Source organism: Schistocerca serialis, chromosome 3 (genome assembly GCF_023864345.2).
Source record: "Schistocerca serialis cubense isolate TAMUIC-IGC-003099 chromosome 3, iqSchSeri2.2, whole genome shotgun sequence".
Lineage (NCBI taxonomy): Eukaryota > Metazoa > Arthropoda > Insecta > Orthoptera > Acrididae > Schistocerca > Schistocerca serialis.
Genome location: NC_064640.1, coordinates 678,120,492 through 678,146,856, shown reverse-complemented (window position 1 = coordinate 678,146,856; position 26,365 = coordinate 678,120,492). Strand labels below are relative to the sequence as shown.

Below are 26,365 nucleotides of genomic sequence, written 5' to 3'. Positions count from 1 at the left end.
ATATTCCATATGGCTTTCGTCTTATTGGTGGAATTTTTATGTATGTGTCATTTGCCATTATTTTTGTGTGTTTGACAACATTTTTGAATATATTTTTATAGTTTTTGTAATACGAGTCAAATTCTGGTGATGTGAGTTTTTTGGACAATCTGTACAGTAATCTTTTTTTGTTTGAAGATACTAAAATCCCACAAGTAATCCATTTATTTTTTGTTTTCCTTGTGTATGTTTTCCTCTGGGTTGGAGGGAAGCACAGTTCAAAGTAGTAGGAAAAATTGTTAATAAAGTTATTACATCTTCCATCTGTGTGTTCGCAGTTTTAAATTTCTTACCAGCTTTCTTTGCTCAAGTAATGGAGAAAATTATTTATATTTTCATTACTGTAGTTTCTACTGGTGGTTGTTAGGCAGGGTGTAGGCCGTAGCTCAGTTTCCATACTCAGAGAGAGTTTTTGAGCTGTGTGATCCCCAAAGCCTATGTTTAGTGTTCCTATTGTATACTTCATTTCTACATTTACAAATATCTGATCAATCATGGTGCGTGAAGTCTTTGTGATACCAGTTGCTGTTTCTATGGTGGATTTCATGTTAAAAGTTTGCACGAGATTCAGTAATTCATTCTTTTCTTTGTATCCTCTACAAAGTCAATATTAAAATCACCACATAGAATAACTCTCCTGTTTCCTTGTGTTAGTCTGTTAAGTGAATATTCGAAACTTTTTAGGAGAGTATTTATGTCACCAGTTGGAGCTCTGTATAAACATATAACGGCTAGTTTAATGTCTACTGTCTCAACTCCTGATAGATCTACATCTGTTTCCTTCACTACATCAACACGAAATTTTATATTTGCAAAGTTTATATTATTTCTGATGAATATACAACTGCCACCATGTTTAAGAATTTTTCTACAGAAATAACCACCTAGCACAAAGTTAGGTAGGGACACAATATGTAACTTGTCCTCATCAAGCCAGTGTTCTGTGAGACACAATAATGAGGTACTCGTGTAGATGGCTTCACTTCTGTCGCTCGATTCCCACTAACTTCATGAAAGTCATTACTGTTAGAAAGGCGCGGAGCAGCATTCATCAAAATGAGAAACTGATCAAATTAATAAGGACCACAGTGACACCAACGAAGTCGCGTCAAAACACTGTATGAGGGAAGTAAGAATAGTATGGCCTCAGCCAGAGCAAAAGACCGATTTAAATCACGAAGCACATTGAATAATTTTTGTAGCGGTGAAAACATTGAAACAACTATAAAATATGTTGTTCGAAATTTTCTTTATTTTCGGAAAGAAAAAAAACTGTAACGAGATTATAAAATCTGTCCTTTGAATAAATAAGTGGAGAGCTTTCGAAATATGTCCAACAAAGTGTAGACTGTATGCTCACCGAAAGCTTTGAGAAGAGACTGAAATTTTAACAGAAGACACGTGTAAATTTCAGTATTACTTCCAGGTTGACTGTTCTGTTCCAATATAAGCAAGTTACTGAATAATGGGAAGCCAAGCTACGCAATTTTTTTTATTTTTTCGGGAAAAGTTTCATTGTAGTGGCTTAAGAATGTCCATAATGAAGACAATATTTTCTGCGGTTACATTATTGTGAAGGAATGACTTGTTTTTCTCCGAACATTAAAATTTGCAGGTGGCCTCTCAAGACAAGCGCAAGACATATCTTTGTACTTTATGTGTGCGAGTCCAGAAGGAAATGGCGGATAGTGTGTGTTTTGCTGCTGCTTGTGCGGGGGGTATAGTGCTGATGCTATTGTTATTCGGTGAATGGTGTTACGTATTTCATAAAAAACAGTAGTTTCAACAAACATATTCAGAATGGTAAGTTGAAATTTGTACAAACTCTGAATAAGGTTTGAGAAACACTTGGCATTTGTTGATAAACTTACACTGACAACTTGAAGTAATAGGGATGACAATGAGTCGTCGTTACCGCGTTTGCTGAAATTAAATGTGCATATTATCATCTGTCAGCACGCGTTCTCGTACTAAAAAACAGATGTTACATGTTTGTTGATACTTGATTTGTTGTGATAATCGCTGAAACATCGTTTGCTGATTGAGGGCGTCGTGAAGTTCATTACTGTTAGGTGTACACTTGCGTAGAAGTTGTACTGTCACAACCTGACTTTGTATCATATTTTTCGATAAAGTTAATATTTCTCAGACCAGTATAATCATCTCGACAGCAATGCTAATATACAACTTGTTGTTCGATAATGGGCTCAAACGCTCATAAACAGAATTGCTTATACATTCTAGGCACTCTCGTTTATTATTATGACAGTGGTACATGTGAACGTCATTTCTTTCGGAACCAATGTTTATCACAGTTATTAACGGGTACAAAAGGAAAGCTACTGGGTCAGTCTGCCATTTTTAAATATTAGTAATTATTTATTGTTTTGCATTGGTATATTTATTCTGTCAGTTATAATTATTGAGCACATTACACAACTTTGAGTACAAATAAATGATCTAAATAGTTATGTTAACAACAATGCAAGAGTTGTGCTTAATAATTGGTGTTTGTAATAGAAATATATATACGAGACGCTGGATTTTCTGGGAACTAAATAATGTTAAGTGCTCCACGGTCCCATGATAGCCGTGTATGAAAATTGGTTGCTTGTTAAGGCATGTTAGAACGTGCATATATTTTTATATTGATATAGGTTGTACTGTATTATTGTGAATCAGGTTTCACATCTATCATCAGTACTTGTTTACATAATGTATATATTTTTTGTGAGCAAAGAGTGTCTTGTTTCATGATATCATCACACTTCTCTCCAGTTTCATTTGCAAATTTAAGGCTTTTAAATCCTCAATACATTTGTGAAGCCTCTTTGTGGTGGAAAGTGAACAAAATACAACTATTTATGTCCATTCATTGGTTTGCAGTATTTTACAAAGTGAAAGTACGGTAGTGTTGACTGTAGCATACCGTTATTTCTGCAACAGTTTAAATTCAGTATACTATCCCTATTATTTAATACAGACTCCATCATTGATAAACAGCTGGTGAATGCATACATGGTATGTATTTCACCAAGTGATATGCTAAAATATGAACCTGCTGAATTGTACAAGTTACTAAGGCACTGTGACAGTCACCATTAAATGTTATATTCACATGCTCAGCACTTTTGACATCTGTATTCTGTAGATACCATATGGCGTGTGATGGAGAGCACATAATGTATCAGAATAATTTCCCCCTTCCTACTCCATTCCTGGTTGGTGCATACATGCAAATGAATCCTGTTGTACTCATCTGTGTTATCATCATCATCATTATATTTTGTAGGAAATAGTATATTTTTGACACATTTTGGAAGGTTGGTTCATAGAATTGTAACTGATGCTATCTGTGATGCAGAACATATTTCTTGTAATGTCTCACACTTCAGTTCATTGAGCATTTCGGTGACAATTACCTGCTAACTAAACAAACGTGTGACAGATGTTTTTCTTCTATAACGTTAATCCAACTTCATAAGTGTCCCAAACTGATAAACAGCACTCAAGAAAATTGGGCTAACAAGGTAGACTCTTTTGTGCTTGGATAACACTTTTTTCAGGATTCTTGCAATAAATCTGAGTCTGGCACTTAACTACTCCATGGTTCAACTTGTGCAGTCATTCAACCTAAAATGACTCTCAGTAGAAACTCCTAAATGTTTGAAAGTTGTAACTGATTCCACTGACTGATTGCCGATCACATAGGCAAATGATATTGGATCTGTTCATGTATTTACCTGCATTAAATTATTTTTATTTATGTTTAGAGTCAACTGCTAATATTTACACCATACATTGATCATATACAAATGTGTCTGCATTTTATAGCAAGTTTGTAGTAATGTAATCTCCTAATACACACATCATAGGGCTACGGACTCTCTTATCCACCAGGCCATGTATAATTGTGAACAGTAACAGTCTTGTCACACTACCGTGAGGTACGCTAGGTATTGCCTTCACTTCTCAAGGTGCCTCTCTGTTAAGACCGGTATACTGTGTTCTGTTTACAGAGAAGTCTTCAGTGTAATTACATAGTTGTTCTGATATTTTGTACAGGCGTAATTTGTTTGCTAGATGACAGTGCAGCCTTCCTGGAAGTCAAAAATCACAGCGTCAACCTGAGCTAGTGTCCATGGCATTTTGGATATCATGAGTGTTCAGAGTAAACTGGGATCTGATTGATTCGTGCTTATGGAAACTATGTTGATTACCGCTTGAGGAGTTGCTTGGTGTCGAGAAATGTCATAAGATGTAAACAGAATATATGTTAAATAATTCTGTAGGTAGTTAGTTATATGTTCAATGGATCATTTTGCACAATAGATTGTAACGGTGGTGAACAAGTCATTTTACATTCACATCGCAAATTAATTTGTACATACAATTACATTCTCAACATTTCTGATTTTTTATCTTTTTTACAACAAGAAAGAGTTACAAATGTGAGCACACACACCTTTTACACATTACAATAATGTAAATTCTTCTGCAGAATAGAAGGAGTTGTCAAGGAGAAACTTTCTCAGTTTTTACTTTGCTGTCTGTCGGACATTTCATATCGCTGGGTAAATGATAAAAAAATGTTTGGTGCAGCATTGTGCACCCTTTTTTGTGCTAAATACAACCTTAATGTGAGAAATGAATGTAATTTTTCTTTCTGGTATTGTAATTATGTAGTGCATTGTTCCTCTTGAACTGTAGTGGACTATTTACAATAAGCTTTGTCAGGGAATAAACATACTGTGAAAGAACATTCAAAATGCCCAGCTCCTTGAATATATGTCTACAAGATGATCATGGGTGAGTGTCACATATTATTCTCACAGCACATTTTTGCACACTGAAGACTTTCTTTTTTAAAGACGAGTTATCCCAGATCATCATTCTGTATAACATTACTGAATGAAAATATGCAAAATATGTCAACTTACTGATTTTTCTCCCCCAGAGATTTGCAATGATTCTAAGTGCAAGTGTGGCTGAACTAAGTTGTTTTAGGAGTTCCCAAATGTGTTGTTTCCAATTTAAATTTTCATCAATAAGGACCCCTAAGAATTTTGAAGTTTCCACCATATTGATTATTTCCTCACCATGTGTTACACTTATTATTGGTGTAGTACCTTATGATGTGCAGAACTGAATATGTTGGGTCTCTTTAAAATTGAGGGCAAGACAACTCACAGGAAAACCAGTCAATGATGCTTTAAAGAACTTGGCCTACAATTTCTCCTGTGTATGTACCTGTATGTATACTGGCAGTAATAGGCAGCCCGTGTGGCTGACTAGTGGGATAAGGATATCATGTAGAACAAAGCGGGAATTATATCAAAATGTTAGAAGTAGTCACAATCAAGCTACAGTAGCCCATTACAAACAGTATTGTAAGGTGCTTAAAAATGTTATTAGGAAGGCAAAGAGTATGTGGTACACAAATAGAATAGCTAATTCTCAGGATAAAATTAAAACCATATGGTCAGTTGTGAGGGAAGTGTCTGGTCAGCAGCACAAGGTCGACGGTATAAAGTCAGTTATTAGTAAAAATGTTCCTGTTACTGATAAGTCAGGTAGATATATGTACAGTATTTAACAATCATTTTCTGAGCATTGCTTATGTCATCTATCTATTTATCTATCTATCTACATCTGAATCCTGTTCCAGCTACTGCCGGGTCTGGGTGCTGACAAGTCCTCACCATTTGGCTCTGTCCTCCCACCACTTTTCTTCCTCCACTTGCTGCCAGGTCACACCTCTCCTTTCTGCAGATATTCTCACTTCCATTTTCCACCGTGTTCTTGGGTGCCCTCCAGGTCTTTTTCCATCCATTTTTAGTTCTTCCATAATTTTGGGGTGTCTCTGCCCATGCATCCTCTTAACATGCCCATACCATCTTAATCTCTTCCTTTTCAATTTCTTCTCTCATACTTTCTTGTTTAAGGTCCTTTCTAATCTCTGCATTCCTCTCTCTGTCCATTCTTGTTTTTCCCTTAACTGCTCTGAGAAATTTCATTTCTCCTGCTTGCAGTCTGCTCCAGTCCCTTTTTTGTCATTGTTCATGTTTCTCCACCATAGGTGACAATAGGGAAATAGTAATTCTTACACATAAGGAGTTTTACCTTTTCTGAAACTTCCTTATTCCAAATCAGGTGTTTTATTGTTTGGTAGAAATTGCCTCCCTTCTGTAACCTCCTATTAATTTCATTGGTTATTCTTCCATCCCTAGATATTTCACTCCCTAAATAAGTGAAACTTTCTACCACTTGGAGTTTTATGTTTGCTGTTTACTTATGTCATACAGTATTTTATTTTGGGGTAACTCTTCCCATTATCAAAGGATATTTTTGGCTCAGAAGTGGACAATTCAGGCGATAAGTGGTGTAAGTTCATGAACCTCTTGTCGATCCCTGTTCACTAGTCTGGGTATTCTGAAACTGGCCTCTTAATACATATATCTTGTACTGTCATTTCTTGTTAACAATATCAGAATTAGCAGCTTTCACTCAGTTAATTCTAGACAGAACTCCAGTGTGCATTTGGCTCACACTTCCGTAACTCTTGTGCAGAAAGGTGTGCTATATAGTGCTGCAGCTTTTTTCAGTAAGCTACCAAAAGAATTCAAAAATCTTAGCAGTAATCCACTTGCTTTCAAATTGAAACTGAATAGTTTCCTCATGGATCACTCCTTCTATTCTGTTGAATAGTTTCTCATAAATTTAGCTGATTGTTATGTTATATTGTTGATGACGTGTACTTGACCTTATGTCTTGACTTTTTTGGGTTCATCTAACATTTTATTTCATGTTATAATTTCATGTACTGGCATGTTTCCATGACCTTGGAGATACGCTCCTCAATTTGGTCCTACAGAATTAGATGTGCAAATAAATTAAAAACGGAAGATATGACTCCCTTGGTTGTTTACAATCCAGAATTAACAACAAATATGCCAACAACATATTGCTGTGTTGCATGTAGTAATAGTCAGGCAGCCTAGAAATTCCATGAAACTGAAGTGGATCTCATGCACCAAAGAAATGTATCAAAATCCACCTATAAATTGTAAGAAGTGTGTTATGCTCTAAATATTTCACCTGGATGATGAGCACTGCCTGAGACAGCAAATTTTAGTCTCCTTTGTACTGAAATTGGTTGTCTGCAGCAACAGTTGACAGAACAAGCCTGGTTATTGTTTGTGTTTATTTTTCTTGTTGTTTGCGTTTTAACAGGGCCAGCTGCTCTTGCTAATGAATAAATTGTACAATTACAAGCTCGAGCAGCTACTGAATAAGCCTCAGGCCCCCATTGCCAATTCAATATTTCCTTGTGGGTGGATGAGTAGACTGAGAAATTATTATAAACTAACAAATACGTTTCAGTGACTCTTCCTAGTTACAGAAACTGTCTACGATGGAGCTTTATGTTTACTGTATTGTTTGATAAACACTGCAATGGACTGTTATATGATTCCTGCAAATGGTTGTGGGACAGTAAAAATGATGAATGTTATCAAAGAGTTGCCACTTGTGAATTCTTGTAGGTTTGTGAGTCATATTTGCAAGCAGATGTGCTCATGGATGGCTCCCAAATGGAGCTCTACTGACTAGGCCTAGAGGATCAGCCCAGAACCCTTCTGCATCGCTAAGCATTTAATGTTATGCTGCTGTGTGCACACTACACATTTCTATGACATCCTTTCTCAGTGGGCTGTTTAAATCTGGGGTTCCATAAAAATCTCAAGGAAGCCTTTCTTACAGACCTGCTAGTCTTCTAGGCAATTGTAAACACTTCTGAATAATAAAGAACAATAGGAAAAAAAATTGAAGACAAGCTTCAAGCTGACCTAGGAACATCTTCAGATTGTTATATTGATCGATTGTTGCCTCTGATTGGCAAGATTTCCCCGATTCAGCATGCAGTTTTAATATCTCACTGAATCAAACTCATAAAGTTTTCCCACTGTCTAAGGAGGATTAATTTCTGTTAGGATTAATTTCTGTTGGAGTATTGGAGTATTATGTCCAGAGAATTTAAAGCTATTAAGTTTTCTACACTGTGTCGTCAAGTGACCTGAATCATCTATATAGTGTCAGGAATCTGTGTTAGTTTGTTAGAATGATAGCTGTTCTGAGACACAGTGCTTAGTATTGATATTCAGTCTTCAAAGGGCTGTCAGGATTAGATTTTGTAGTAACAAGTATTGTGAAGAGTATTCACACTCATACAGTAACAAATTGCAGCAGAAACTTGATACTGAGAAATAACATAGTTGTACAGCTGTACCGTATCATGTGTAAATTCAGCAACATCTCCATGATATCAACTTAGCCCTATTTTATCCACATCTGCCTTATGAGATTTAGGATATGAGGGATGTCCATCTCATTCTGTCTGCAGTTGCAGTTACTACCTATATAATTTACATTCCCCTCTCCTGCATTTCCTCCTCTCTTTCATTCTCCATTGTTTTCCTCGGCCATTCTCTTCTTATCTTGGCATGTACCCTTGTGTCCTTCATTAAGTTTGACAGACAATCTTTCAACATTCACTAAATGTGTCCAGACCACTTGAGCTATAACTCTTGAATAGTCTATTCAAACGGCTTCATGTTTAAATTTTTCTGATTGGCTGTGTTCTGGGTCTGTCCCTCCTACGCTTGTTCTCTGTTTTCCAAAGATACTTCATCACTGCTGTCTGTATCTAACTTTTTGTTCACTACATGAAATTATCAGCTCTAGATCAATGTCAGGGTGTAGGTACATCTACACATATCTAGCTTTACCCTTTGATATCTTTTTATTGTTGAGGCTGTTCCATTTGACTCCATTAAACAGAGGCTGTGCTGCACTAACTCTTTATGTAATTTCTGTTTTTGTCTTACCATCTACACTAATGACAGAAACAAGTATTGAAATTTACAAACATGTTGTAATGACTTTCCTCCAACTATGGTATAATGCATTTTTTTCTCTCTGGTTATAATCATGTTTTTGGTTTGTAAATTTACCACCAGTTCTTTCTCCTTCAACTTTTCCACACAGACATTGCTGCTGCATTGTATGATTTGTTCACAAAAGGCTACCATACTAGGGTGTCTGCAAAGCCCAAACTGTTCTTTAAACTACTTTAATCTGGCAATTTTTGATGGTCAGCCCTTTAATTTGCTGCTATGTACCTTTGTTGCCCAGTGAAGGTATATTGCTAAAAGCAGGGAATCCAGGCTACAGCCTTGCTGGATAACTTGCCTCTTAATTCATAAATTCTCTGGGTCCCTGTTCCTATGTTGTTCCTCTAATTTTTTATACACTCTCCTAAAAGATCTATACAGATTTCAAGAACTCTGCTTTTGGGACCCTGTTAAATACCTGCTATAGGTCAAAAAATAATTTATCTTTTACATCAATTGATACGGTTGTCCCACTGTCAAAGGATTGTTACTTTTCCTTGTAGTTTTGTATCCAAAGATTGAATTCCAAACCACAATGCTAACTGTTGAGAGAAATAACAAAGGAGTACTGCATATGAACTTGTACCACAGCAGGATTTACAATAGTTTTGGTTGTGGTATGCACCATATCATATCTAAATTCAGCTCCATCCCCATGACATGAAAGTGAGTTTTTTGCTGGATTAATTTATTTTTATTTATCTTTATTCATCCAAGCATCATCTCTCAATGATAGAAGAATTGCCAAAGTAATAAAACGCAAGTCAGTAGCTCAAAATGTACAACACAGAGTATACATAACATGCTTTATGAAAATAGGACAGGTGATCGCTCATGGCCTTGATTAAGGAACCATCCTGGCATTTGCCTAAGTGATTCAGGAAAACCATAGAAAACGCACATCAGGATGACAGGACAGAGCAACTTCATCCTCTTGAATATGCGGTCAGTGTCTTAACAGGTGCTCTGCCTCATTCGGTTGGTCCCTATTGTTCATTGCTCCTTGATTTACACACAATTTGTTTCAGGTAACTCATAATATAAAATACAAATGTGTTCTTCATCATAGCACACACTAAGAAAACATACTGGTGGCTCCTGGACTGTAAAGATGCTGCTTGTGAAGCTGCTGCTCTGCCTGTTGCATTAACTTCAGCCTGTTCGCACAGCTGACTCATGCACAGATGTATTCAACTGTGCTCCTCAGTCCACCTGAAAAACTGAGTCAGCAGACACCCCACCTCCACCCCCCTTCTTCCTCCATAATGAGTTAAGAAGAAAGCAAATACATTGTTTCAGTTAGCTGGCTGCTGTTGGAAGGACAACGAGACAGTCACTGAAACGTGCAGATTCTATTGAGACTATTTCTGGCAGTCTTTTCCATTGTACCATCTGCCACTTAGTGCCTCCTGTGTGCAGTGAATAGCAATCTATCCTTTTAATGTTGTTATTCCATACTAGAATTCCATTGCTTGAAAGGTATGATAAGGATACTTGTGTTTTAGTATATACCCAGTCCCTCTCCTAAGATGCTCCAGGCCCTCTTTTTCCCATGTTTTGGTACATATTTTCAATTTTGTTTTTGCAATGTGTGTATGGAGTCAGCTCAAACAATGGCTTCTCATTACACCTGTCATGCAACACCCAGTGTCAATATTTCTGATAGAATGTTTTTTTATGAAGGGAAATCTTTTATGTGCCCATTCAGTAGAGCAGTTCCAAATTAGTCTAATGCAAAATTTAGTTTAATGATAAAACATGTAGCACTTCAGAGGGTGGTTTGAAAAGTTCTCGGAATGGAATAGAAAAAAAGTACTTACATCACTGAAACCTTTTTTATTTTTCAATGTAGTCTCCTTGTAGATTAATGCACTTGGTCCAATGATGTTCCAGTGCCTTGCTCCTATCTTGAAAGTGAGTTTCCTCCACGCCTGCAAAATAGTTGTCAACTCTGACTGTCAATTCTTCGTTTTAAGTGAATCTTCGTCCACCAAGAAAAATTTTCTGTTTTGGGAAGGGATGGAAGTCTGGCGGAGTCATATCAGGTGAATAAGGTGGGTATGGCAACAGTTCATACCTGAGTTTGTGTAATTTTGCCATGGCAACGGCACATGTGTGGGTGCGCATTTTCTTGATGGAAGAGACATTCTTCCTTGCTAAACCTGGCCTTTTTTCACATACCTTTTGTTACGGTTTGTTCAGGAGGTTAGCATAGTATTCTCCAGTAATTGTTTTTTTCCAGTGGGGAGATAATCTACAAACCGAATCCCCTTCACACTCCAGAACACTGATGCCATGACCTTTCCCGCCGAATGAATTGTCTTTGCTTTCTTTGGTGGCAGAGAATCAGCATGTTTCCACTGCTTTGACTGTTGCTTTGTCTTTGGGATATAGTAGTGCACCCATGTTCCATCTGTGGTCACAAACTGGCATAAAAAATGTTGTTCGTTTCTCCTAAAATGGGCCAAACATTGTTTTGATATGTCCATTCTCGTGCGTTTTTGATCCAGCATAAAGAGTTGTGGCACCCACCTTGCAGATAATTTTTCCATTTCTAATTCTTCAACTCAGTTACTGCTGGAGTACTGCTTATTCTTCATGTTTTGTTGTGCCCGTTAATGTGTAGGTCTTGACTAATGTGGGGCCACTCTATCAAATGGGTCACCAGGGAACTCATGAATCTTTCATGAGCATGTGTGGCAAGCATGGGAACCTGAGCAGTTTTAATACTTCCTTCCTTGCTTGTGCTGCAGCCCCTTTGTTTTAATATTTGTGTATCTTTTTCTTACTGTTTCACATTTCAGACTGAAAGCCCCCAGCAGAATCTGTGTTAGAATAGGCCCATGCTAATGCTTGTCATAAGAACTTACTAAATGGAGAATATTACTCGACATCCATCAGCACACACCTTAGGAAATGCCTTACCTGAGGTATCACTCCCAACTTATTTAATACAATAATCTATGGCCTTCTTCATGTTTGACTTCCACCATTTTGGGAATTTTACACAGGGGTGATCCATGTGGGAAGGAACACCTTATATGTTGCAAACATGACCCACAGTTAGTCGTGTAAAATGCCTGGGCATTTATAAGTCAGTGCAGATGCCCAGGATAATTGCCTGGGCAAATGCTCAGACTTCATAAATGTGCAGGCATTTATGCATTTTAAAGATTAACTGATAAGCGGCACTTATAAAAAAATTTTAAGCTGATACTTTGTGTTGGAAAAGATATTTTGCAACACTGCTTCTTCAGTGTTTGGCTAACCAAGTTGGAAAAGCTGCTTGAGAGTTAGGGGAGAGTTATTAGGGGAAATAAATTGTACCATAAATATAATTTTTTACATCTTTAAAGTGGTCACTTCTTGTAGTAGTACATAATTGAAAAAAGAAAGAAAACAACACTCAAGTATGAAGGAAAGCTAGCTCGTTATGTAGTATTTTCAGTTATACTCTGTTACTGCAAAAAAATTAAAAAGTTGTCCTCAATCACTGTACCTAACTCAAGTGCATTTTTCAAATTCTGAGGACTCTGGAAAGACTTGTTGATATGTTTTTCCATTTTGTTGGAATGCGACGTTTGTATTCCTTAAAACAATATTTACAAGATACTCCTTTCCCATTTAAATTGAAAAAATTCCAAACAGGTTCTTTTTTCTTAACCTTCTTGCAACTGTATTGTCTATAAAACTGTAACTAACACAAAGACGAGGTTATGTTGCTGCTCACTAAGCCATATGGACATGAATGAATGTCAGTCAGTCAGACCAATGTTACTAATTCCAAGTAAATAAATAACCCTCAGAATTGCACAAATTACTTGAAATTATGAGCCACTCACTCAAAATTTCATCTAGTATCTATTGGCAATATAGCAATAGCACTAATATTTACCCAGATTAACTGGAATTAGAGTAAAAAAAGGTATATATAATGATTTTAGTTAGAAATGTGTCACATACCAATTCAGATTACAGAATTCCAAGAATCGTCGATTCTCTAGAAATCGACTAGTATCTGAATCAAGCAATTTGAGCATCTTGTGCATTAATTCTTTATTATTAAATCTTTTTTATGTTAGTGTTCTCATTTTATCTTCACAACAGTGCAGCCATACAAAAGTAGATAAAGAGAGGAGCAGAATAGGAAACTAGAGTCTGTCTCAAATGTCACCAAATATGCCAATAATTTATTTATTTATTTTATTTTTTTCTGAAAGCAGTTTAACATTTAAGAATACATTAATACATTCAGTTTTTTTTATTTTATTTATTTTTTTATCAGTTATCGTTCTTCAATATTACTCAGAGATTTGAATTGGATTTAAAGAGTGTTACATTACAAAGCGATGTCCTAAGGACAGTATATTTTATACCATCTTATTACTGTACAGCTGTTCAATGCTGTGGGTGTGGGTGTGGGCGGTCTGCATATATATATATATGTCTGTGTGTGTGTGTGTGTGTGTGTGTGTGTGTTTGTGAGAGAGAGAGAGAGAGAGAGGGGGGGGGGGGGGGTATCATAGTAGGTGACAGTGAAAGTTACATGGCGAAGATATTCAAGTGAAGAAAATGGCGAAACCAGAGAAAAAGAGAAGCTGTGAAAGAAATCAAGTGCAATAAAGAACATGAAGCCCGGGAAAACCACAGCATGTGGTACAAGAAATAAAACAAAAGCTAACTGATGATGTGAAACTCCAGCAAAACATGTCTGGGAGATAGAGGAAAGGATAAAATTGTATTTTGCTCAGAGCGGACCACCTCCAAAAACAAAGCTGTTTGTAAGCAAATATGGACAGAAAAGCTTCAACGTTAAGTATGATAATTAATTAACACGGTTTAACCGATGGATCAGTTTTCTAAATTTAAGTAAGGAAAGCAAGATTTACACAGAATATTGGCATTAATTGTATGATACTGGTTTGGAGGATGTGCATTGTGTTCCTGATAGGCGAAGAGGTGGCATCTGACTGATCTAGCTCCGCTCACCCCTTCGCCGACACCTTCTAACACTCCCAAATTTCTTCACAGATTACTTCTCTTTTAGGCTGCACACATCAAGAGTGTTTTTTCGGTGTGTAAACATTTCTCTCCTGCTCATTATTAGTTTAGTCATATAATGGACTACAGTAATGTGTCATAACAAATAGATCTGGTGCTGAAAAAGATCATAGTTTATCCACCCTCCCCCACCCCCTCCCACCAAATCACACTCATTAACATGTGTGTTTAAGTAGGATGGGCAGACTCGTGGCCTTGTCATGCACCTATAAAACCTCAAATCAGTTAGTTTTCCGTCCATTCAGGATGGCAGTCGTGCATGACATTGTGGGCTGTATTGTTTTGGCTGATTCCACCAACACATCGCAAAAACAAAATTGCAGTTATGTGTTGGAAAAACCAGCAAAAATGGGCCTAATGACATTTAGGAGAGGTACATAAATTTTGTGTAACACAGTATGAGCAGTATTTTCAGTGTGTTCATTGTTGATGCTTTTGGACACAAGAAAGTGTCTTCCTTTTTGATAACTGTAGTGAAATTTCCTTACAGCATCCCTTAAATATGGGTTGATGCAAAATAATTTGTATAAAAATAAGAAAAATGTTTGATAACCATTTAGAACAGCATTAATGGTACACTGCTGGACTTACTCACCTCACTTAAATGTCTTAAAATGGACTTTATTGAGGTCAAATTGAAGATACTTATGTATGATGAGAATTTTGGGCTTGTATACAACACTAATGTGATGTATCCTTGAGCATTAATTGAGTGTTATGGATCCAATCGAGGCAAATCTAATGGGTGTGATTGAAGGAACCTAAGAGTTGTGGCCAGGCACTGTCATCTGTATGATGATGCAGACATTTTGCAAAATTGTTGAGAAGGTGTTGTATTCTAGAATCATATCTCACTTTAGCAACAATAATATCCTCAGAAAATCACATTTGGGCTTTCAGAAGAGTTGCACCACTGAAAATGCCATTCACATGTTCACTCACAAAATTTTACAAGCATTAAGTATTACAATAGCACCAGTTGGTATGTTGTGTGAAATATCTAACAAGGAAACCTCCCCATCACCCCCCCCCCCCCCCTCAGATTTAGTTATAAGTTGGCACAGTGGATACACCTTGAAAAACTAAACACACATCAATCGAGAAAACAGGAAGAAGTTGTGTGGAACTATGAAAAAAATAAGCGAAATATACAAACTGAGTAGTCCATGCGCAAGATAGGCAACATCATGGATAATGTGAGCTCAAGAGCGCCGTGGTCCCGTGGATAGCGTGAGCAGCTCCGGAGCGAGAGGTCCTTGGTTCAAGTCTTCCCTCGAGTGAAAAGTTTAATTTTTTGTTTTCAGACAATTATTATCTGTCTGTCCGATGCGAGGTAACTGCACCGTAGTAAGGGGACGCTACACCTAAACAAACATATGTTTTGACAGAGCACAGGGAAAACTGTGTGACTGTGAAACTGTTACATTCATTTGTTGCAGTTTATGTGACAAACTCTTATGTTTTCATCACTTTTTTGGGAGTGATTATCACATCCACAAGAAAACCTAAATCGGGCAAGGTAGAAAATCTTTTTACCCATTCGCCAAGTGTACAAGTTAGGTGGGTCGACAACATATTCCTGTCATGTGACACACATGCCATCACCAGTGTCGTATAGAATATACCAGACGTGTTTTCCTGTGGAGGAATTGGTTGACCTATGACCTTGCGATCAAATGTTTTCGGTTCCCATTGGAGAGGCACGTCCTTTCGTCTACTAATCACACGGTTTTGCGGTGCGGTCGCAAAACACAGACACAAACTTTGCAAAAATAAAGAAAGTAAACTTCTCACTCGAGGGAAGACTTGAACCAAGGACCTTTCGTTCCACAGCTGCTCACGCTGTCCACGGGACCACGGCGCTCTTGAGCTCACATTATCCATGATGTTGCCTATCTTGCGCATTGACTACTCAGTTTGTATATTTTGCTTATTTTTTTCATAGTTCCACACAACTTCTTCCTGTTTTCTTGATTGATCTGTGTTTAGTTTTTCAAGGCCTATCCACTGTGCCAACTTATAATTAAATCTGAGGGGGGTGCAATGGGTAGGTTCCCTCGCAACATGTGTGACTCTGTAAATCACAGTACTCTCCTAGATAAAATGAAGTTTTATAAGATTGATGGTTTAGTCAATTAATGGATAATGTCATATCTAACTAAAAGAATGCACGAAGTTGTACTTAGTCATTAAAGCAATATAGTCCAGGGACATAATTCTGACTGGGGAAAAATCACACATGGGGTTCCTCAGGGATAAGTCTTAGATTCACTGTTGTTTCTCACGTATGTAAACAATCTTTGGTCTAACACACAACAAGCAGAATTAGTTCTTGCTGCAGATGACACTAGTATTGTTATCAATCCAAGCATACTTACAAGTACATACACAGGAAAAATGGTTACCAAAGTTATTAAAAGTATCATTGGTTTTCCACAAATCGTCTCGCCCTCATTTTAAAGACACACAATGTATTCAGTTCTGCACATCTAATAATCACAAGATAAGTGTTGCACATGGTGTGGAAATAATAAATAGGATGAAAGCTTCAGAATTCTTAGGTGTCCATATGGATGAGAATTTAAACTGGAAAAAGCACATTTTGGAACTCCTAAAACAACTTAGTTTAGCCACATCGACATTGAGAGTCATTGCAGATCCTGGGGAGAGAGAAATCGGTAAATTGACATTTTGCATATTTTCCTTCAGCAATGTACATGGAATAACTCGCCTTTAAGAAGAAACTCTTCATTGTTCAAAAACGTGCTATAAGAATGATACACTGATCAGCCAGAACATTGTGAACATCAACCTACTATTGCTATAAACCCATCAAGGTGATAGCAGCATCGCCTGGTGAGGAATGACTGCTAGTCAAACATACGCAAGGGCATGTAGTATCAGTGAGAGTGCTTTCCATGTGTAGAATGAGGAAGACACACGATTTATCTGAATCTGACCAAGGGCAGATTGTGATTGCCCAGAGGCTCAGTATGAGCATTTTGGAAACTGCACAACTTATTGAGTGTTTGAGAAGAGCTGTGGTGAGTGTCTTCAACACGTGGCGAAACAAAGGTGAAACCATGTGTAGACGTCGATGGGTTGGGGATCACATCTCATTACAGATGTCAGACGTCATAGGCTGGTCAGACTGGTAAAACAGGATGGGTGGCGAACTGTGGTGGAGCTAACATCAGGCTTTAATGCTGAGAAGAGTACAATCGTGTCTGAACAGACAGTGAACTGAACACCCCTAACAGTGGTCCTCCACAGCTGGCGACCCATGCATATGCCAATGTTAACACCACGACATCAGCAACTATGACTGAAATGGGCACATGACCACCCGCACTGGATGTTGGCACACTGGCAGTGTGTTGCATGGTCTGATGAACTCCAATACATTCTTCATCATGCTGATGGGAGGGCGCAGATATGTTGTCGTCCAGGAGAACAACTTCGTGACACCTGTATTGTGGGACGGAGACAAGCTGGCGGTGGCTCCATTATGCTCTGGGGAACATTTGTGTGGGCATCCATAGGCCCAGTGGAGCTCGTGCAAGATACCTTGATGACCAAGGAGTATCGTACACTGGTTGCAGACCACGTACACTCCTTCATGATGACCATGTTCCTGACACCAGTAGCATTTTTCAGTAAGATAATGCGCCATATCACAAGACCAAGAGCATGATGGAGTTGTTTAGGAACACAGGGGCAAGTTCCAGTTGATGTGCTGCCCCCTCCAACTCGCCAGATCTGAGATGTGATTGAACGTGGCATCAGAGCTCATTGTCCCCCTTCCCAGGATTTACGGGAATTATGTGACTTGGGTGTGCAGATGTGGTGCCAACTCCCTCCAGCAAGTCTACCAAGGCCTCGTTGCTTCCCTGCCATGCCACATCACAACTGTTATCCATGCAAAACTTGCACATACCAGCTATTAGGTAAGTGGTCATAATGTTCTGGCTGATCAGTGTATGCGGTGCTCACCCATGCTCGTCATGTAGACATCTGTTTAAGGAGTTAGACATTCTGACTACTGCTTCATAGTATATTTATTCCCTCATGAATCATGTTGTAAATAATCAACTATAGTTCAAATGGAACAGTGGTGTAAGTAGTTACAATACTAGAAGGAAAAATGAGGTTCATTACTTCACACATTAAAGTCGTCTTTGGCACAAAAAGGATTGCACAATGCTGCAGCTAACATTTTTGATCACTTATCCAATGATATAAAATGTCTGACATGCAGCAAAATATAATTTGAAAACAAACTTAAAAAGTTTTTCCTCCGCAACTCCTTCTGTTTTGTAGAAGAATTTCTATTATGTGAAAGGTGGTGGGTAGGAATTGCTAACTCAGGTCTGTCTGTGTGTGTGTAAACACTTCACAAAACACCTTATAAATGTTCAGCATGTAGCCATATTTACTGATTAATTTCCGATGTGACTGTAAAGTGACTGGTTCCATGTCATTGTGATTATAGCGTAAAATGATCCATGGAACATGAAACTAAATATGAGTGTTTTATAGAAATGCTCAGGATATTTATATGGGAAGCATTTGGAGAACAATGATGTTCAGCTTGTGTAATACTGTTAAATTAAGTTCAAAAAGCTGCCGATTGGGGCAGACTGTGGTATGATTCTACTGTTAGTATGAGATGTTACATAATGATCTTACGACCACGATAAGACAAATTAGGGCACTTACAGAAGTGCACACACACACACAGTATATGTTTAAATGTGAATCCAACATTTAGAAATTAACTGAGTTGTGTTTTTCATCAACATGTACATACATACATACAGGGTTATTACAAATGATTGAAGCGATTTCACAGCTCTACAATAACTTTATTATTTGAGATATTTTCACAATGCTTTGCACACAATACAAAAACTCAAAAAGTTTTTTTAAGCATTCACAAATGTTCGATATGTGCCCCTTTAGTGATTCGGCAGACATCAAGCCGATAATAAAGTTCCTCCCACACTCGGTGCAGCATATCTCCATCAACGAGTTCGAAAGCATCGTTGATGCGAGCTCGCAGTTCTGGCACGTTTCTTGGTAAAGGAGGTTTAAACACTGAATCTTTCACATAACCCAACACAAAGAAATCGCATGGGGTTAAGTCGGGAGAGCGTGGAGGCCATGACATGAATTGCTGATCATGATCTCGACCACGACCGATCCATCGGTTTTCCAATCTCCTGTTTAAGAAATGCCGAACATCATGATGGAAGTGCGGTGGAGCACCATCCTGTTGAAAGATGAAGTCGGCGCTGTCGGTCTCCAGTTGTGGCATGAGCCAATTTTCCAGCATGTCCAGATACACATGTCCTGTAACGTTTTTTTCGCAGAAGAAAAAGGGGCTGTAAACTTTAAACCGTGAGATTGCACAAAACGCGTTAACTTTTGGTGAACTGCGAATTTCCTGCACGAATGCGTGAGGATTCTCTACCGCCCATATTTGCACATTGTGTCTGTTCACTTCACCATTCACCACTTCATCACTGAATACAAGTTTCGCACTGAACGCATCCTCTTCCATGAGCTGTTGCAATCGCGCCGAAAATTCAAAGCGTTTGACTTTGTCATCGGGTGTCAGAGCTCGTAGCAATTGTAAACGGTAAGGCTTCTGCTTTAGCCTTTTCCGTAAGATTTTCCAAACTGTCGGCTGTGGTACGTTTAGCTCCCTGCTTGCTTTATTCGTCGACTTCCGCGGGCTACGCGTGAAACTTGCCCGCACGTGTTCAACTGTTTCTTCACTCACTGCAGGCCGACTCATTGATTTCCCCTTACAGAGGCATCCAGAAGCTTTAAACTGCGCATACCATCGCCGAATGGAATTAGCAGTTGGTGGATCATTGTTGAACTTCGTCCTGAAGTGTCGTTGCACTGTTATGACTGACTGATGTGAGTGCATTTCAAGCACGACATACGCTTTCTCGGCTCCTGTCGCCATTTTGTCTCACTGCGCTCTCGAGCGCTCTGGCGGCAGAAACCTGAAGTGCGGCTTCAGCCGAACAAAACTTTGAGTTTTTCTACATATCTGTAGTGTGTCGTGACCATATGTCAACGAATGGAGCTACAGTGAATTTATGAAATCACTTCAATCATTTGTAATAGCCCTGTACATACATACATACTCTGCAAGCAGTTGCACAGTTTATGGCAGAGGGTACCCTTTACCACTACTAATCATTTCCTTTCCTGTTCCACTCGCAAATAGAGTGAGAGAAAAATGACTGCCTATAAGTCCTAATTTCTCATATCTTGTATTTGTGTCCTTATGCAAAATGTATGTTCGTGACAGTAGAATCATTCTATTGCATTCAGCTTCAAGTGCTGGTTCTGTAAATTTTCTCAACAGTGTTCCTGAGAGAGAATATCTTCCCTCCAGGGATTCCCATTTGAGTTCCTGAAGCATCTCTGTAACATTTGTGTGTTGTTTGAACCTACTCGTAACAAATCTAGGAGCCTGCCTCTGAATTGCATTGATTTATTCCTTTAACCCAGCCTGATATGGATCCCAAACACCTCAGCAGTACTCAAGAATAGGTCGTACTAGTGTCCTATATGCGCTCTCCTGTACAGATAAACCACACTTTCCCAAAATTCTCCCAATAAAGCAAATTCTACCATTTGCCTCCTGTACCACAATCATCACATGCTCATTCCATTTTATGTTGCTTTGCAGAATTACACTCACATATCTAAACAATGTGACTGTAATGCAGGACACTACTGAAGCTATATCTGAACATTATGGGTTTGTTTTTCCTACTCATCTGTATTAACTTATGTTTTTCTACATTCAGAGCTAACTGCCATTCATCACGCCAACTAGAAATTTTATCAAAGTCATCTTGTATCTTCCTAAAGCCTCTCAACTTCGACACCTTACCGCACACCACAGCATTGTCAGCAAACAACCACAGATAGCTGCCCACCCTGTCCACTGAATCATTTATGTATACAGAGAACAACAGTGGTCCTATCATAGTTCCCTGGGGACTCTTGATGGTGCCCTTGTCTCTGAATAGACACTCGCTGATGAGGAAAGCATACTGAGTTCTGTTACTGAAGAAGTCTTCAAGCCACTTACATGTCTGGGAACCTATTCCATACACTCATACCTTCGTTAACAGTCTGCAGTGGGGCCCCATGTCAAATGCTTTCCAGCCATCTAGAAATGTGGACTCTGCCTGTTGCTCTTCATCCGTAGTTCACAATATATCATGTGAGAAAAGGACAAGCCGAGTTTTGCATGAGCTATGCTTTCTAAAACCTTGCCGATTTGTGGACATAAGCTTCTTGATGTAAATAAAATTTATTATGTTCAAAATATCTTGAATACTGAATAAAATAATCTCATTTACCAAAGCAAGAGATCTCAGTGGTGCTAAAAGTTGGACAATAACTCCTAAGCATAAGGAGATCATTGCTTTCCATCATAAGCTGAGAGGAAGTTATTCCTAAGGGAAAACCATTATGAAAAATAGGCTGTGCGTGTAATGAAAGTTCAAAAATACACATACTTGCTTTCTGTATGGACACAAACCTATAAATGCTCTATATGGTGTGAAGCATTGTCTGAAACAACAATTTATTTACAACACACAGTGTAACTGTCATATTTTTTTATACTTAAGAATATGTTACATTTAGGATCCTGTGTATACTTCGGGAAACGGTACTGTATGTAGAGTACAGCAGGAATTGGTTTTGCTTGAAAAACTTTTATAACCCTCATTTAGGGACAACAGAGTTTGTTGAACACAAATAGCTTCTGTAACAACATTGTGTATTAGTGTACAAATCAAACAGTAATAGTTCTTGGATTGGAGGCACAATATAAATTAACATGAGACAGTTCCTAATCAAGATCAGTATGTCCAAGCATCACCTAGCAAAGAGCTGTATATTTAGTAGTCAAAGTTCAATTAATCCTAGCGGTTGTGGCAACCACAAAGTTGATAATTTGTAGCACCATGTATTCAGTAAACAGTTATGGCATTCAAAGAGTCCACTGGTAGAAGTAAGTCAGATAACAGCATCTGAAGAAGAGACCGCCACCAGGCGGCCTTATATTTGTACACTGTGGAAGTTCACATGACCAGCTTGCGATAGACAAGTCTGTGTTATGCTGCAGGCACCCCCTCTGGACATGAGCAATGTTACACATGTCAATTCATCCATGTCTTTGATTTGCACATCCAGCAGGGTTAATGAGGAAACCACTTAACTAAAGCTACTGTGTGGAATCAACAGTCTGTGCAAAATGACTAGTTCCAGCTAAACTTTAAAACTACTTCAGTGGTACTTACCAGAAGATTGCTAAAAATTTCAGAAGTTTCATTTTAACTGCTTTCCAAAACCATCAGTGACAGAGCACAGTGAAATACTGAAAGGATTTGTAGCTTTGCCTTCTAACTTTTTGGTATTTATCAGTAGGATATGCAAATGTTTGGCTCTTGTTGTACACTTTCTAGTAATGTCCCAAGAAATACTTAAACCCCCTCCTCTTTCCTCTTCCTACTGCTTCTTCCCACCTCTTTAAGCAGTTCCAAAGCGAAAAGAAAAAAATAATCAAAGAAAGACATTAGAAAGAATTACTTATTTACAAAAATTTTATTTCCTTAGGTTTATTAATATTATAAAATGTAAACGAAGTGTGTTAAAGGAAAACAACTGGCAAGTCAGTCATAGTTGTTATACTAGCTAAGCACAGTTAACAGTTGTGTATAGCTATGCCTCCATTAAGTGAAAAGTGCATCTCATTTTTCCACAAATTATTTTACAGCCAGTCAGCATTATTTTCCATATGTTAGATGAGTAAGTCTGTTTAAATGATGATGAGCATCTTATTAGGACAGAATAGATGCTCACTAATAAATCTCTGTTGTTTACCTGCATTTCTCTCTGTTTCATTGTGCGCTAACAGCACTTTTCAAGTAACTATTTTTTCACATTTTTGTTACCCTTTTATTACATTGTTTATTGATAGGTAATTATTCTCTTTATTCAGTTTTTTAATTTATTTTAAACTGCAATTTGTTGTACCTTTTATTAATTTAATAGGAGAGCTCTTCTGATGAACTTCCTGAGAAAGAGCCACCATCACCTGCTTGGAAAGAGGACATGCAGGTAAATATTTACCATATTTCAATATAGGTGAAGAGTGATATTTATTGAGCTATTTAATTGTGCTTACAGTTATAGTTTTTTTTCAATTTGGGTGGATGATCACTGATTTGTGGAAGAATCAGTCAAATGGTTGTGTCACTGTTACCTTTAAAGGGGTAACTCTGGTTAAGTGTGTAATACTAATGTTACATTCAGAATTCTCCCAACTTTATTGTAAACGATGGTGATAAAGTCATACAATGTGATGATGCATGCAACAATTAAGACATTTTGCTGTTTGGGAAGTATGTAGATTTCCTTCATATGAAATTTTTGTCTTTCCATGCCATGTTGCAGGCTGTGATCGTGTCTTATCACAGTGCAGATTAGCTTCAACATGCATGGTTTAACTACTTTCACGAGGCACACCAAAATCTTGTTTTCCTACATACTCTTTTATATTCAAGATGGAGGGCTGATAAAAGCTTTATGAACATGGTGCATAAGGAAAAGATAGTTCCATCATTTGGAACTGCAGATAAAATGAAGAAACTGAAGAGAGTTAGGTACATAATAGAAAGGAGGCAAAGTCTCTCAGAATCGGGATTATGAAACTCATATATCCAGTAGCCCCAGAGAAGGTTGAGGTGGCACTGGTCAAGTTAATGGAAGGGAAAACACGTTGGTCTGATACCATCTATGCAGAAATTCTGCAACCACTACCTCCAGAGATAATATGTTACTTGACATCTGTACTAAACGAAGCATTGTGAGTTGGTTGGTATTCAAATATTGGATGACTTCAAGAGTAGTATTATCCAATAACTGAAGCCAAAAACCTCAGAATATAAGTCCTACAGGTCTATTTGCCTTATAAATATACTGTCAAATGTCCCGGAGCTTCTCCTCTCTGACCAGCTCTAGGCACACAGGGAGCTTCATGGACTTGGCCATTGTCAGTTTTGTTTTATGCAATATCAATCAATAAAGGCCATAAATTAAGCACTTGACATAGTACATAAAACCACTCAAAAATACGTAATGGCAATTGTCATTGACATCACAGGCACCTTTGCCAGTGTTTGGTGGCCTAAGTTATATTCGTTTGTCTGAGAAAGGTACAGGTAACTGCGACACATTGTCATCTGTGGTGGCTCATGAGTATAGATTCTGGGTGTTCACAAGTTTTGAGATTCAGCTAAATATGAGAGTGTGAAATTAATAGCATTTGCTGTAAAACAATTATGCTTATCAACATATTTATACACCTACAGCCATTGCCAATAATAATAATAATAATAATAATAATAATATCCGTAACCTATCTGAGGAAAGAAAGAATTGTTTTTGTGGAATTTTGTTGTTTTGTACATAATAAAGTGCAGTTTACGACAAGAATGAAATAGCATTTAAACTTTAGGTACTGCCTGTTTCAATTTGTGCGTAAGTGGGAATTTTCATGCTTTTTTTAAATTTTTGATAAATGTAGAAGATCCCTGACACATGTATTAGTTAAAAAATTAACTTCTGGCAGAAAATCGGATATTATTATGTTGCACTCGGACAACAACTTATGCTTATTATACACATCTTTGTTAAATGTTCACTTATAGTCACGCTTATGTGATTTTGTCACTTTGTCAGTCAACAGATCTAGTATGGAAGCCCTCATACATTTGTGGCTAACTTTTCCTAGTTATTTTCTTTTTTGTTAGCACTTAAAACAGTTTCAACAGAGTTCCTGTTGACACTGCCGGCAAAAGCCGATTCCTACACAGTAAACAACCAACTACAAATACAGACTGCTATTTGTGGAAATGATTAAAGTCAAGAAGTACTGTCTACCAACGTTGGCACTTGACGAGAATGCAAATGAGGCACTGAGAACCACAAGGACCAAAAGCACACCATCTTCGATCCCACTTTAAGTGAATATCAGAGAAACCAGTGAGACTGCTTTTTGAAAAGTTCACATGCACAGTGTGGGTCTAGAGTACAGATAAACATGACCCACCGTAATACCAACAGATGTCAGAAACATGAATAAGTGCTACAGTCTCACAATCAATGATGGTGTGCTTTATGGTTCTTAGTGCTGCAAGCTGATTACTGTATGATAAAATCCAAAGCTAATATACTATATCTCATTCAGAACCCCACAAAATAGGTTTTTCTATCAATATAACTATACCATATACTGATATCCAATCTAATTTTATTACATATTGAGTGAACTGGCATATCTGAGGAGTGTGCTACCATCTAGTGAGATTTATGCCAATCAAAAGGGGATAAAAGTCTGCTGCAGTGTGCTACCACCTGGTGGCATTGACGTAAACTTGTAGTTGAGTGATAAGGGCCAGCTGTGCACACCGTGAACCATGCGCATTGTTTATCAAAGCTGTATGTATTTGGTCTGTAAGGCACTTACATCATGCCAGTTGTGTATGTGCAAAAGCTCCTTAAAAGATGCACAGCTGAAGGTGTGCTCATGACCCTGATGCCAAGTTTCATGGAGCTAGAGGATAGCAGTGAAGTGTAGCACAGTAGATTTAATGCCATGTATTTCAGATTACCTTATCTACATTATGTTTACCAGTATTCAAAGAAAAATAATCAATAAATATGCAAAGTGTCAAAACCTGGGGTGTTCATGTGCTCTTGTGCTCTTACACAACAGCTGCCACTGATTATCATAGCTTCGAAGATTACTGCCGAGGGCAAGTGGAGTAGTAGTCTGTGGGAAATTGGAAAGTGCTGGATATATCTCATGATAGACCCCCCCCCCCCTCCCCCCTCACTTTGATGGATGGGAACACTAGTGTAGCTGGTGTATCTTCGTGTATGGTGAAAATTTTCTAGTAGTGGTTTTTGTGAACTCAGTAGCCACTTTTAAGAATAAAAGCCTGTGTAGTGTGCTGCAGCAGATGATGAAGTGGTGTGATGGAATGAAACTGACAATTGCAGCACATAAAAGTAGCTACATTTTGCTTAAAGGAAGACTACGTAGGTCATTGTCACTTTTTACAAAGAGTATAAATGATGTTCTTTGCTAAGTCATAGATGCTGAATTCATGCTCACTTTTCTTGTGAAATGCTACTCTCTACGTACTGAAATCCTCGAAAATGCTACATATTGGTTATTCCCCTGTGGCTTAATTTAAACAGTCTGC

At 38.0% G+C, this 26,365-nt stretch overlaps 1 protein-coding gene across 1 annotated transcript in view; it reads left to right on the top strand.

The window, feature by feature from the left end:
- The first annotated feature begins 1,705 nt into the window (after positions 1–1,705).
- LOC126470558 (zinc finger protein 135-like) overlaps positions 1,706–26,365 on the top strand; it is a 95,095-nt gene continuing 70,435 nt past the window's right edge. The window contains exons 1-2 of the mRNA XM_050098496.1: positions 1,706–1,842; positions 23,148–23,213. Of these exons, the coding sequence (XP_049954453.1) occupies positions 1,840–1,842; positions 23,148–23,213 (69 nt within the window). The 5' untranslated portion in view covers positions 1,706–1,839. The remainder of the gene's footprint in view (positions 1,843–23,147; positions 23,214–26,365) is intronic.